The sequence below is a fragment of the Salvelinus fontinalis genome, chromosome 22 (genome assembly GCF_029448725.1).
Source record: "Salvelinus fontinalis isolate EN_2023a chromosome 22, ASM2944872v1, whole genome shotgun sequence".
Classification (NCBI taxonomy): Eukaryota; Metazoa; Chordata; class Actinopteri; order Salmoniformes; family Salmonidae; genus Salvelinus; species Salvelinus fontinalis.
In genome coordinates, this window is record NC_074686.1 from 42,533,850 (window position 1) to 42,549,447 (window position 15,598).

Sequence of the window (15,598 nt, forward strand, 5' to 3'; positions counted from 1 at the left end):
TAATGACTATGTACTGGGTAGAGGGGGGTAGCATTCAGGATAATGACTATGGTTCTGGGTAGAGAGGGATAGCATTCAGGATAATGACTATGGTTCTGGGTAGAGAGGGATAGCATTCAGGATAATGACTATGGTTCTGGGTAGAGAGGGATAGCATTCAGGATAATGACTATGTACTGGGTAGAGGGGGTTAACATTCAGGAAAATGACTATGTACTGGGTAGAGAGGGGTAGCATTCAGGATAATGACTATGTACTGGGTAGAAAGGGATAGCATTCAGGATAATGACTATGTACTGGGTAGAGAGGGATAGCATTCAGGATAATGACTATGTACTGGGTATATCTGGGTAGAGAGGGATAGCATTCATGATAATGACTATGTACTGGGTAGAGAGGGATAGCATTCAGGATAATGACTATGTACTGGGTATATCTGGGTAGAGGGGGATAGCATTCAGGATAATGACTATGGTTCTGGGTAGAGAGGGATTGCATTCAGGATAATGACTATGGATCTGGGTAGAGAGGGATAGCATTCTGGGTAATTGCTATGTCCTGGGTAGAGAGGGGTAGCATTCAGGATAATGTCTATGTACTGGGTAGAGATGGATAGCATTCAGGACAATGACTATGTACTGGGTAGAGAGGGATAGCATTCAGGATAATGACAATGTACTGGGTAGAGAGGGATAGCATTCAGGATAATGACTATGTACTGGGTAGAGAGGGAAAGCTTTCAGGATAATGACTATGTACTGGGTAGAGAGGGACATGATTCAGAATAATGACTATATACTGGGTATTTCTGGGTAGAGGGGGATAGCATTCAGGATAATGACTATGTACTGGGTATATCTGGATAGAGAGGAATAGCATTCAGGATAATGACTATGTACTGGGTATATCTGGGTAGAGAGGGATAGCATTCAGGATAATGACTATGTTCTGGTAGAGAGGGTAAGCATTCACGATAATGACTATGTACTGGGTATATCTGGGTAGATGGGGATAGCATTCAGGATAATTACTATGTACTGGGTATATCTGGGTAGAGATGGATAGCATTCAGGATAATGACTATGTACTGGGTATATCTGGGTAGAGAGGGATAGCATTCAGGATAATGACTATGTACTGGGTATATCTGGGTAGAGAGGGGTAGCATTCAGGATAATGACTATGTACTGGGTAGAGGGGGATAGCATTCAGGATAATGACTATGTACTCTGTATATCTGGGTAGATGGGGATAGCATTCAGGATAATGACTATGTACTGGGTAGAGGGGGATAGCATTCAGGATAATGACTATGTACTGGGTATATCTGGGTAGAGGGGGATAGCATTCAGGATAATGACTATGTACTGGGTAGAGAGGGATAGAATTCAGGATAATGACTATGTACTGGGTAGAGAGGGATAGCATTCAGGATAATGACTATGTACTGGGTAGAGAGGGATAGCATTCAGGATAATGACTATGTACTGGGTAGAGAGGGATGGCATTCAGGATAATGACTATGTACTGGGTAGAGAGGGATAGCATTCAGGATAATGACTATGTACTGGGTATATCTGGGTAGAGGGGGATAGCATTCAGGATAATGACTATGGTTCTGGGTAGAGAGGGATAGCATTCAGGATAATGACTATGTACTGGGTAGAGAGGGATAACATTCAGGATAATGACTATGTTTCTGGGTAGAGAGGGATATCATTCAGGATAATGACTATGTACTGGGTAGAGAGGGATAGCATTCAGGATAATGACTATGTACTGGGTAGAGAGGGATAGCATTCAGGATAATGAATATGGGTTATCCTAATCCTGGACTAAAAACCATACTCAGTGGAAAATCTCATAAAATGCTTTCATTACTTCCATTTAACAAACATATTCGCAGTAGATCTCTCTCACCATTGCAGTGGGTGACCATGGCTAGCAGCTGCTGCACTGTGTCAGTCAGTATAGCCTGCTGTTTCTGCAGTAGTGTGCTGTTGTGTGTGGAGGTCCCCAGCTCTCCCTGTAGCTGGGTGACCAGGCGCCTCTGTCTCTCCAGCATGTCCTGCAGCTGCTGTCTCTCCCTCTGAAGACCCTGGAGCTCCTTAACGTGCCTGGCCTCTAAAACTGAGAACCTCTGCTCTAGCAAACTAAAAGAGAGAAAGAAAGAGAGAGAGAAAGAGAGAGAGACAGAGAGAGAGAGAGAGTGAAAGAGAGAGAGAGAAAGAGAGAGAGATGGAGGGGGAGAGAGGGAGAGAGAGATGGAGGGGGAGAGAGAGAGATGTACGGGGAGAGAGGGAGAGAGAGATGGAGGGGGAGAGAGGGAGAGAAGAGAGAGTGAGTTATAGAACCCATTGCCCTTCATGGTTGTGAGTTCTGGGGTCTGCCTCATCAACCAAGAATTAACAAAAAACTGAACAAACTAGAATGCTATTTGGCCCTAAACAGACAGTACACAGTGGCAGAATAACTGACCACTGTTACTGACCAAAACTTAAGGAAAGCTTTGACTATGTACAGACTCAGGGAGCATAGCCTTGCTATTGAGAAAGGTTGCCGTAGACAGACCTGGCTTTCAAGAGAAGACAGGCTATGTGCACACTGAAAACAAAATGAGGTGGAAACTGAGCTGCACTTCCTAAGAGAGAGAGAGAGACCGAGAGAGAGAGAGAGACCGAGAGAGAGAGAGAGAGAGAGAGACCGAGAGAGAGAGAGAGACCGAGAGAGAGAGAGAGAGAGAGAGAGACCGAGAGAGAGAGAGAGAGAGAGAAGGAGAGAGAGAGAGAGAGAGAGAGAGACCGAGAGAGAGAGAGAGACCGAGAGAGAGAGAGAGACCGAGAGAGAGAGAGAGACCGAGAGAGAGAGAGAGACCGAGAGAGAGAGACCGAGAGAGAGAGAGAGAGAGAGAGAGACCGAGAGAGAGAGAGAGAGAGAGAGAGAGAGAGAGAGACAGAGAGAGAGAGAGAGAGAGAGAGAGAGAGAGAGAGAGGGTTTGGGAACCCACAACACGTAAAACACTCAAACAAACAAAACCATGGTTACACATCAATTAAAAATACAGCACTATATCTTCCTCCACAGTAACTAAACACAACTACCTCTGAATGACCCATATACTCATAAACAGATCAATGGGTCAAAGACACGTTTTCAAAGTAGCAAAATAATAAAACAGCAATTCAATTTCCCTAAAAGGCTTTTTTATGTTCATTAGAGTGTCACCTATGCCCTTATATTAGTTATATTCAAGAATAAAGCCAATAAATCATTTTTATTGTGATTCAAATGAATATACAGTCATGGCCAAAAGTTGAGAATGACACAAATATTATTTTCCACAAAGTTTGCTGCTTCAGTGTCTTTAGATATTTTTGTCAGATGTTACTATAGAATACCGAAGTATAATTACAAGCATTTCATAAGTGTCAAAGGCTTTTATTGACAATTACATGACGTTGATGTAAAGAGTCAATATTTTCAGTGTTGACCGTTCTTTTTCAAGACCTCTGCAATCCACCCTGGCATGACGTCAATTAACTTCTGGGCCACATCCTGACTGATGGCAGCCCATTCTTGCATAATCAATGCTTGGAGTTTGTCAGAATTTGTGTGTTTTTGTTTGTCCATCCGCCTCTTGAGGACCACAAGTTCTCAATGGGATTAAATAACAATGTTTTGTTCCCCGAGCCACTTAGTCTTACGGCAAGGTGCTCCATCATGCTGGAAAAGGCATTGTTCGTCACCAAACTGTTCCTGGATGGTTGGGAGAAGTTGCTCTCGGAGGATGTGTTGGTACCATTCTTTATTCATGGCTGTGTTCTTCGGCAAAATTGTGAGTGAGCCCACTCCCTTGGCTGAGAAGCAACCCCACACATGAATGGTCTCAGGATTCTTTACTGTTGGCATGACACAGGACTGATGTTAGTGCTCACCTTGTCTTCTCCGGACAAGCTTTTTTCCGGATACCCCAAACAATCGGAAAGGGGATTTATCAGAGAAAATTTTTAAAAAATTCAGCAGTCCAATCCCTGTACCTTTTGCAGAATATCCGTCTTTCCCTGATGTTATTCCTGGAGAGAAGTGGCTTTTTTGCTGCCCTTCTTGACACCAGGCCATCCACCAAAAGTCTTCTCCTCACTGTGCGTGCAGATGCACTCACACCTGCCTGTTGCCATTCCTGAGCAAGCTCTGTACTGGTGGTGCCCCGATCCCACAGCTGAATCAATTTTAGGAGACGGTCCTTGCGCTTGCTGGACTTTCTTGGGTGCCCTGAAGCCTTCTTCACAATAATTGAACCGCTCTCCTTGAAGTTCTTGATGATCCGATAAATGGTTGATTTAGGTGCAATCTTACTTGCAGCAATCTCCTTGCCTGTGAAGCCCTTTTTGCGCAAAGCAATGAGGATGGCACGTGTTTCCTTGCAGGTAACCATGGTTGACAGAGGAAGAACAATGATTCCAAGCACCACCCTCCTTTTGAAGCTTCCAGTCTGTTATTCGAACTCAATCAGAATGACAGAGTGATCTCCAGCCTTGTCCTCGTCAAAACTCACACCTGTGTTAACGAAGAAACCTTTACACTGAAAAAAATTCACAAATCTATGAAAATATCTTTCACTTCATCCTTTGAGATTTGTTTGTGTCTCTGAGTCAACAAAACAAAGTTATTGTATTTTAAAATGTGCAGGCTAGCTGAACTTAGATCGTTTCCATAGGAGAGAGAGAGAGAGACATGACCCACACACCACACACACAAAGAACATAGGTTTTACTTTGCAACATAGTATAACTGTCACACGAGGTACAATTTAAATCACCTAGGATTAATGTTGTACTTGTACAAGTTGTTCACGGGGGGGCTGCTCAAAAAGACTTTCCTTCAGTGGATACTGGAGTTAAGCCACATTCATTTGTTAGATTTTCTTCACAGCACCTCCTCTGATTGAATCTAAGTGTTTTCCCCTCTTTTTCAGTGTCGTTGTTTGGATCAGGGTTGACATCTTTCTCTGATCGCTGAAACACCGAAACGTAATAGTTATGACACTGGCACAGGATAGGATTTGCATTTCCGTTAAATGTTATTAGTAGTCTATTAATAGTAGGCTATAGAATCGTAACACTTAATCAAAGTTTAAACGTTAAATCAACTCACTCTCCCTTTGTCTCTCAAACATATTTTGTTACTTTTTCATTGCTAATGTTAATAATAATCACTTTACTATAATTTGAGCCGGCGGCAACACTTGTCTGTGCTGTGCAGCCTTCTCATTATTAGACAACGGCATCTACAGAATAAAGATAATGCGCCTTTGAAATACCTTAAAATAGTTTTAAATTATAATATTCAGTATTCATACAACAAGTAAATATGAATTACGTGATTAAATGCTGTAAACTAGTGAAAACATGGGATAACAAAGCTACTGTCATTCAGCATAACGGGTGGCATTGTGGTATAACATGAAACGGGCTGAAGGACAAAAGTGTGATACTGAAGGACGTATTTCATACATAAACATATTTAACAAGCAGTTCCTTGGCCACTATAACGTAATGACCTTGACCTATGAAGATTATCCTTACTTTTCATATTTAATATAGTTTTTTTTTTTAAACTAACATTAAAAGTATGTTTTCTATGTTGTACTGAAGGATATGTGTTTTTGTTACAAAGGTTACTAGAGGGTGAAATGATCCAATATTTCAGAGAGATTTACTCACCTCATCACATTGATCTTCAATGGGTCTTCTTTGTGATGTCACACACTGTCACATGATTACCATCATGTGATACGCTTTAAAATGGCTTTTTACCTTTGTTATTAATAGTGAATGACATTGATGAAGCGCAAAAAAGTCTAGACAAAAGTTATTCAAGTTTTTTTATATATTTTTTCAATACAGTATGTCGTCGCTTATTCCATATATTGTTGCAAACACGAACACAATTATGCTTTGTGTGTTAATTTTTACATTTTTTGGGATGAATTTCTACATTTTAAAAACATTTTTGTCATTAGAATTTTAACAGTTACTCTGAGGGACGTTTTGACGCTTTAGAGCTTTAGTAGTTTGCAACACAAATATTTCTGGGGCAAAAGAAGGGTAAGAGTTGAGTGATTTAATATTATATTTATATATATTTATCTTTTTATCTTAAATGAATGGCCTTCGGACACCAAATGTACACGTCTCGTCTTTGACCCGTTACTTGTAATCCAGGCCCTCCGTCCTCCGATCAGAGTTGGGGGTATCAGTCATATACTGCTGATGCAGTACAGACAAGGAATCGCAGACCTCCGCTACGACCTTCCTCAGTAGGCCAGATGATCGGAGCCCCGCTCTTTGTCCCAGCTCCTCCAATGATCTACTCCTGCTCCGCATCAGATGACCCATCTTAGTACACCCCACACCTAACAGGCATGAACGTAGGCTGGCTGAACCCAGAACACGGGACTGGATGGCAGTGTTGTAAAAAAGAGGCTCTTCAAAAATCCACATCCCTAGTGGCATGCCGGGCTTACGGGACATGTCGAAAACTCTCCAAGCCTGCATAACAGCCTCATAGAATGGAGTCGGGTCAGACAAATACCCCCTCTAGCTTTCAGAGGAAACTCTCCAAGCCTGCATAACAGCCTCATAGAATGGAGTCGGGTCAGACAAATACCCCCTCTAGCTTTCAGAGGAAACTCTCCAAGCCTGCATAACAGCCTCATAGAATGGAGTCGGGCCAGACAAATACCCCCTCTAGCTTTCAGAGGAAACTCTCCAAGCCTGCATAACAGCCTCATAGAATGGAGTCGGGCCAGACAAAACACTAGCTTTCAGAGGAAAAGATGCTTGTTGAAGCCCAAACAGCCCGCTCTCCTCATCAATGTATAGGGTGTATCCACCCAGCTAGAACCGTCACTGTACAACAGTCTCTGGGCCGCTTGAAACCCGGAAAAGCCATGATCCGGGAAGAAATGTCCACCAGACCTTGCCCACCCTCGTGCAGTGGCACGTACTGGGCTGCAGATTTAATAGAATGTTGTCCAGACCATGAGAAATTGACAAGGGTCCTTTGAGCTCTAGTAAAAGCATTAGTCTGTGCTACAGGGTAGAGGCAGCTACATTATTGGCTACCAGCACCCTACCCCCTATAAAGAAGCTGGGTCAGCAACCATTTCCACCTAGACAATCTGGGAAACAACTTCTCCAATTAACGCTCCCAGTTATTTTTTTGAAAAGACATCGAAGCAAAGAAAAAACATTAAGTCTTCATTCCATGTCTCTCCCACCGAAGCCCCCCTGGTAACCGTGGAGCGGACCCCAACTGATGCTGACCTGGTAACCGTGGAGCGGACACTATATGAAGGCCCCCTGGTAACCGTGGAGCGGACCCTATATGAAGCTGACCTGGTAACCGTGGAGCGGACCCTATATGAAGCTGACCTGGTAACCGTGGAACGGACCCTATATGAAGCTGACCTGGTAACCGTGGAGCGGACCCTATATGAAGCCCCCTGGTAACCGTGGAGCGGACCCTATATGAAGCTGACCTGGTAACCGTGGAGCGGACCCTATATGAAGCTGACCTGGTAACCGTGGAGCGGACCCTATATGAAGCTGACCTGGTAACCGTGGAGCGGACCCTATATGAAGCTGACCTGGTAACCGTGGAGCGGACCCTATATGAAGCCCCCCTGGTAACCGTGGAGCGGACCCTATATGATGCTGACCTGGTAACCGTGGAGCGGACCCTATATGAAGCTGACCTGGTAACCGTGGAGCGGACCCTATATGAAGCTGACCTGGTAACCGTGGAGCGGACCCTATATGAATCTGACCTGGTAACCCTGGAGCGGACCCTATATGAAGCCCCCCTGGTAACCGTGGAGCGGACCCTATATGAATCTGACCTGGTAACCGTGGAGCGGACCCTATATGAAGCTGACCTGGTAACCGTGGAGCGGACCCTATATGAAGCCCCCTGGTAACCGTGGAGCGGACACTATATGAAGGCCCCCTGGTAACCGTGGAGCGGACCCTATATGAAGCTGACCTGGTAACCGTGGAGCGGACCCTATATGAAGCTGACCTGGTAACCGTGGAGCGGACCCTATATGAAGCTGACCTGGTAACCGTGGAGCGGACCCTATATGAAGCTGACCTGGTAACCGTGGAGCGGACCCTATATGAAGCCCCCTGGTAACCGTGGAGCGGACCCTATATGAAGCTGACCTGGTAACCGTGGAGCGGACCCTATATGAAGCTGACCTGGTAACCGTGGAGCGGACCCTATATGAAGCTGACCTGGTAACCGTGGAGCGGACCCTATATGAAGCTGACCTGGTAACCGTGGAGCGGACCCTATATGAAGCCCCCCTGGTAACCGTGGAGCGGACCCTATATGATGCTGACCTGGTAACCGTGGAGCGGACCCTATATGAAGCTGACCTGGTAACCGTGGAGCGGACCCTATATGAATCTGACCTGGTAACCCTGGAGCGGACCCTATATGAAGCCCCCCTGGTAACCGTGGAGCGGACCCTATATGAATCTGACCTGGTAACCGTGGAGCGGACCCTATATGAAGCTGACCTGGTAACCGTGGAGCGGACCCTATATGAAGCCCCCTGGTAACCGTGGAGCGGACACTATATGAAGGCCCCCTGGTAACCGTGGAGCGGACCCTATATGAAGCTGACCTGGTAACCGTGGAGCGGACCCTATATGAAGCTGACCTGGTAACCGTGGAGCGGACCCTATATGAAGCTGACCTGGTAACCGTGGAGCGGACCCTATATGAAGCTGACCTGGTAACCGTGGAGCGGACCCTATATGAAGCTGACCTGGTAACCGTGGAGCGGACCCTATATGAAGCTGACCTGGTAACCGTGGAGCGGACCCTATATGAAGCTGACCTTGTAACCGTGGAGCGGACCCTATATGAAGCCCCCCTGGTAACCGTGGAGCGGACCCTATATGATGCTGACCTGGTAACCGTGGAGCGGACCCTATATGAAGCTGACCTGGTAACCGTGGAGCGGACCCTATATGAAGCTGACCTGGTAACCGTGGAGCGGACCCTATATGAAGCCCCCTGGTAACCGTGGAGCGGACCCTATATGAAGCTGACCTGGTAACCGTGGAGCGGACCCTATATGAATCTGACCTGGTAACCCTGGAGCGGACCCTATATGAAGCCCCCCTGGTAACCGTGGAGCGGACCCTATATGAATCTGACCTGGTAACCGTGGAGCGGACCCTATATGAATCTGACCTGGTAACCGTGGAGCGGACCCTATATGAAGCTGACCTGGTAACCGTGGAGCGGACCCTATATGAAGCCCCCCTGGTAACCGTGGAGCGGACCCTATATGAATCTGACCTGGTAACCGTGGAGCGGACCCTATATGAAGCTGACCTGGTAACCGTGGAGCGGACCCTATATGAAGCCCCCTGGTAACCGTGGAGCGGACCCTATATGAAGCTGACCTGGTAACCGTGGAGCAAACCCTATATGAAGCTGACCTGGTAACCGTGGAGAGGACCCTATAGGAAGCCCCCCTGGTAACCGTGGAGGGGACCCTATATGAAGCTGACCTTGTAACCGTGGAGCGGACCCTATATGAAGCCCCCCTGTTAACCGTGGAGTGGACCCTATATGAAGCTGACCTGGTAACCGTGGAGCGGACCCTATATGAAGCCCCCCTGGTAAGCGTGGAGCGGACCCTATATGAAGCCCCCCTGGTAACCGTGGAGTGGACCCTATATGAAGCTGACCTGGTAACCGCGGAGCGGACCCTATATGAAGCTGACCTGGTAACCGTGGAGCGGACCCTATATGAAGCTGACCTGGTAACCGTGGAGCGGACCCTATATGAAGCTGACCTGGTAACCGTGGAGCGGACCCTATATGAATCCCCCCTGGTAACCGTGGAGCGGACCCTATATGAAGCCCCCCTGGTAACCGTGGAGCGGACCCTATATGAAGCCCCCCTGGTAACCGTGGAGCGGACCCTATATGAAGCCCCCCTGGTAACCGTGGAGGGGACCCTATATGAAGCTGACCTCGTAACCGTGGAGTGGACCCTATATGAAGCTGACCTGGTAACCGTGGAGCGGACCCTATATGAAGCCCCCCTGGTAACCGTGGAGCGGACCCTATATGAAGCTGACCTGGTAACCGTGGAGCGGACCCTATATGAAGCCCCCCTGGTAACCGTGGAGCGGACCCTATATGAAGCTGACCTGGTAACCGTGGAGCGGACCCTATATGAAGCCCCCCTGGTAACCATGGAGCGGACCCTATATGAAGCCCCCCTGGTAACCGTGGAGCGGACCCTATATGAAGCTGACCTTGTAACCGTGGAGCGGACCCTATATGAAGCTGACCTGGTAACCGTGGAGCGGACCCTATATGAAGCTGACCATGTAACCGTGGAGCGGACCCTATATGAAGCCCCCCTGGTAACCGTGGAGCGGACCCTATATGAAGCTGACCTGGTAACCGTGGAGCGGACCCTATATGAATCCCCCCTGGTAACCGTGGAGCGGACCCTATATGAAGCCCCCCTGGTAACCGTGGAGCGGACCCTATATGAAGCTGACCTGGTAACCGTGGAGTGGACCCTATATGAAGCTGACCTGGTAACCGTGGAGCGGACCCTATATGAAGCTGACCTGGTAACCGTGGAGCGGACCCTATAGGAAGCCCCCCTGGTAACCATGGAGCGGACCCTATATGAAGCCCCCCTGGTAACCGTGGAGGGGACCCTATATGACGCTGACCTGGTAACCGTGGAGTTGACCCTATATGAAGCTGACCTGGTAACCGTGGAGCGGACCCTATATGAAGCCCCCCTGGTAACCGTGGAGCGGACCCTATATGAAGCCCCCCTGGTAACCGTGGAGCGGACCCTATATGAAGCCCCCCTGGTAACCGTGGAGCGGACCCTATATGAAGCCCCCCTGGTAACCGTGGAGCGGACCCTATATGAAGCCCCGTTGGTAACCGTGGAGCGGACCCTATATGAAGCTGACCTGGTAACCGTGGAGCGGACCCTATATGAAGCTGACCTGGTAACCGTGGAGCGGACCCTATATGAAGCCCCCCTGGTAACCGTGGAGCGGACCCTATATGAAGCTGACCTGGTAACCGTGGAGTGGACCCTATATGAAGCTGACCTAGTAACCGTGTAGCGGACCCTATATGGAGCTGACCTGGTAACCGTGGAGCGGACCCTATATGAAGCTGACCTGGTAACCGTGGAGCGGACCCTATATGAAGCTGACCTGGTAACCGTGGAGCGGACCCTATAGGAAGCCCCCCTGGTAACCATGGAGCGGACCCTATATGAAGCCCCCCTGGTAACCGTGGAGGGGACCCTAAATGAAGCTGACCTGGTAACCGTGGAGTTGACCCTATATGAAGCTGACCTGGTAACCGTGGAGCGGACCCTATATGAAGCCCCCCTGGTAACCGTGGAGCGGACCCTAGATGAAGCCCCCCTGGTAACCGTGGAGCGGACCCTATATGAAGCTGACCTGGTAACCGTGGAGCGGACCCTATATGAAGCTGACCTGGTAACCGTGGAGCGGACCCTATATGAAGCCCCCCTGGTGACCGTGGAGCGGACCCGATATGAAGCTGACCTGGTAACCGTGGAGTGGACCCTATATGAAGCTGACCTGGTAACCGTGGAGCGGACCCTATATGAAGCTGACCTGATAACCGTGGAGCGGACCCTATATGAAGCCCCCTGGTAACCGTGGAGCGGACCCTATATGAAGCTGACCTGGTAACCGTGGAGCGGACCCTATAGGAAGCCCCCCTGGTAACCATGGAGCGGACCCTATATGAAGCCCCCCTGGTAACCGTGGAGGGGACCCTACATGAAGCTGACCTGGTAACCGTGGAGTTGACCCTATATGAAGCTGACCTGGTAACCGTGGAGCGGACCCTATATGAAGCTGACCTGGTAACCGTGGAGCGGACCCTATATGAAGCCCCCCTGGTAACCGTGGAGCGGACCCTATATGAAGCCCCCCTGGTAACCGTGGAGCGGACCCTATATGAAGCCCCCCTGGTAACCGTGGAGCGGACCCTATATGAAGCCCCGTTGGTAACCGTGGAGCGGACCCTATATGAAGCTGACCTGGTAACCGTGGAGCGGACCCTATATGAAGCTGACCTGGTAACCGTGGAGCGGACCCTATATGAAGCCCCCCTGGTAACCGTGGAGCGGACCCTATATGAAGCTGACCTGGTAACCGTGGAGTGGACCCTATATGAAGCTGACCTGGTAACCGTGTAGCGGACCCTATATGGAGCTGACCTGGTAACCGTGGAGCGGACCCTATATGAAGCTGACCTGGTAACCGTGGAGCGGACCCTATATGAAGCTGACCTGGTAACCGTGGAGCGGACCCTATAGGAAGCCCCCCTGGTAACCATGGAGCGGACCCTATATGAAGCCCCCCTGGTAACCGTGGAGGGGACCCTAAATGAAGCTGACCTGGTAACCGTGGAGTTGACCCTATATGAAGCTGACCTGGTAACCGTGGAGCGGACCCTATATGAAGCCCCCCTGGTAACCGTGGAGCGGACCCTAGATGAAGCCCCCCTGGTAACCGTGGAGCGGACCCTATATGAAGCTGACCTGGTAACCGTGGAGCGGACCTTATATGAAGCTGACCTGGTAACCGTGGAGCGGACCCTATATGAAGCCCCCCTGGTAACCGTGGAGCGGACCCGATATGAAGCTGACCTGGTAACCGTGGAGTGGACCCTATATGAAGCTGACCTGGTAACCGTGGAGCGGACCCTATATGAAGCTGACCTGATAACCGGGGAGCGGACCCTATATGAAGCCCCCTGGTAACCGTGGAGCGGACCCTATATGAAGCTGACCTGGTAATCGTGGAGCGGACCCTAAATGAAGCTGACCTGGTAACCGTGGAGCGGACCCTATATGAAGCTGACCTGGTAACCGTGGAGCGGACCCTATATGAAGCCCCCCTGGTAACCGTGGAGCGGACCCTATATGAAGCCCCCCTGGTAACCGTGGAGCGGACCCTATATGAAGCTGACCTGGTAACCGTGGAGCAGACCCTATATGAAGTTGACCTGATAACCGTGGAGCGGACCCTATATGAGTCCCCCTGGTAACCGTGGAGCGGACCCTATATGAAGCTGACCTGGTAACCGTGGAGCGGACCCTATATGAAGCTGACCTGGTAATCGTGGAGCGGACCCTATATGAAGCTGACCTGGTAACCGTGGAGCGGACCCTATATGAAGCTGACCTGGTAACCGTGGAGCGGACCCTATATGAAGCCCCCCTGGTAACCGTGGAGCGGACCCTAGATGAAGCCCCCCTGGTAACCGTGGAGCAGACCCTATATGAAGCTGACCTGGTAACCGTGGAGCGGACCCTATATGAAGCTGACCTGGTAACCGTGGAGCGGACCCTATATGAAGCCCCCCTGGTAACCGTGGAGCGGACCCGATATGAAGCTGACCTGGTAACCGTGGAGTGGACCCTATATGAAGCTGACCTGGTAACCGTGGAGCGGACCCTATATGAAGCTGACCTGATAACCGTGGAGCGGACCCTATATGAAGCCCCCTGGTAACCGTGGAGCGGACCCTATATGAAGCTGACCTGGTAACCGTGGAGCGGACCCTATAGGAAGCCCCCCTGGTAACCATGGAGCGGACCCTATATGAAGCCCCCCTGGTAACCGTGGAGGGGACCCTATATGAAGCTGACCTGGTAACCGTGGAGTTGACCCTATATGAAGCTGACCTGGTAACCGTGGAGCGGACCCTATATGAAGCCCCCCTGGTAACCGTGGAGCGGACCCTATATGAAGCCCCCCTGGTAACCGTGGAGCGGACCCTATATGAAGCCCCCCTGGTAACCGTGGAGCGGACCCTATATGAAGCCCCCCTGGTAACCGTGGAGCGGACCCTATATGAAGCCCCGTTGGTAACCGTGGAGCGGACCCTATATGAAGCTGACCTGGTAACCGTGGAGCGGACCCTATATGAAGCTGACCTGGTAACCGTGGAGCGGACCCTATATGAAGCCCCCCTGGTAACCGTGGAGCGGACCCTATATGAAGCTGACCTGGTAACCGTGGAGTGGACCCTATATGAAGCTGACCTGGTAACCGTTTAGCGGACCCTATATGGAGCTGACCTGGTAACCGTGGAGCGGACCCTATATGAAGCTGACCTGGTAACCGTGGAGCGGACCCTATATGAAGCTGACCTGGTAACCGTGGAGCGGACCCTATAGGAAGCCCCCCTGGTAACCATGGAGCGGACCCTATATGAAGCCCCCCTGGTAACCGTGGAGGGGACCCTAAATGAAGCTGACCTGGTAACCGTGGAGTTGACCCTATATGAAGCTGACCTGGTAACCGTGGAGCGGACCCTATATGAAGCCCCCCTGGTAACCGTGGAGCGGACCCTAGATGAAGCCCCCCTGGTAACCGTGGAGCGGACCCTATATGAAGCTGACCTGGTAACCGTGGAGCGGACCCTATATGAAGCTGACCTGGTAACCGTGGAGCGGACCCTATATGAAGCCCCCCTGGTAACCGTGGAGCGGACCCGATATGAAGCTGACCTGGTAACCGTGGAGTGGACCCTATATGAAGCTGACCTGGTAACCGTGGAGCGGACCCTATATGAAGCTGACCTGATAACCGTGGAGCGGACCCTATATGAAGCCCCCTGGTAACCGTGGAGCGGACCCTATATGAAGCTGACCTGGTAATCGTGGAGCGGACCCTATATGAAGCTGACCTGGTAACCGTGGAGCGGACCCTATATGAAGCTGACCTGGTAACCGTGGAGCGGACCCTATATGAAGCCCCCCTGGTAACCGTGGAGCGGACCCTATATGAAGCCCCCCTGGTAACCGTGGAGCGGACCCTATATGAAGCCCCCCTGGTAACCGTGGAGCGGACCCTATATGAAGCTGACCTGGTAACCGTGGAGCAGACCCTATATGAAGTTGACCTGATAACCGTGGAGCGGACCCTATATGAGTCCCCCTGGTAACCGTGGAGCGGACCCTATATGAAGCTGACCTGGTAACCGTGGAGCGGACCCTATATGAAGCTGACCTGGTAATCGTGGAGCGGACCCTATATGAAGCTGACCTGGTAACCGTGGAGCGGACCCTATATGAAGCTGACCTGGTAACCGTGGAGCGGACCCTATATGAAGCCCCCCTGGTAACCGTGGAGCGGACCCTATATGAAGCCCCCCTGGTAACCGTGGAGCGGACCCTATATGAAGCCCCCCTGGTAACCGTGGAGCGGACCCTATATGAAGCTGACCTGGTAACCGTGGAGCGGACCCTATATGAAGCTGACCTGGTAACCGTGGAGCGGACCCTATATGAAGCTGACCTGGTAACCGTGGAGCGGACCCTATATGAAGCTGACCTGGTAACCGTGGAGCGGACCCTATATGAAGCTGACCTGGTAACCGTGGAGCGGACCCTATATGAAGCTGACCTGGTAACCGTGGAGTGGACCCTATATGAAGCTGACCTGGTAACCGTGGAGCGGACCCTATATGAAGCCCCCCT

General features: G+C 50.2%; 1 protein-coding gene across 1 annotated transcript in view; it reads right to left on the reverse strand.

Moving 5' to 3' along the window:
• LOC129820324 (angiopoietin-2-like) overlaps positions 1-15,598 on the reverse strand; it is a 101,339-nt gene that overhangs the window by 33,837 nt on the left and 51,904 nt on the right. Inside the window, exon 3 of the mRNA XM_055877395.1 lies at positions 1,921-2,153. Coding sequence (XP_055733370.1) covers positions 1,921-2,153 — 233 coding nt within the window. The remainder of the gene's footprint in view (positions 1-1,920; positions 2,154-15,598) is intronic.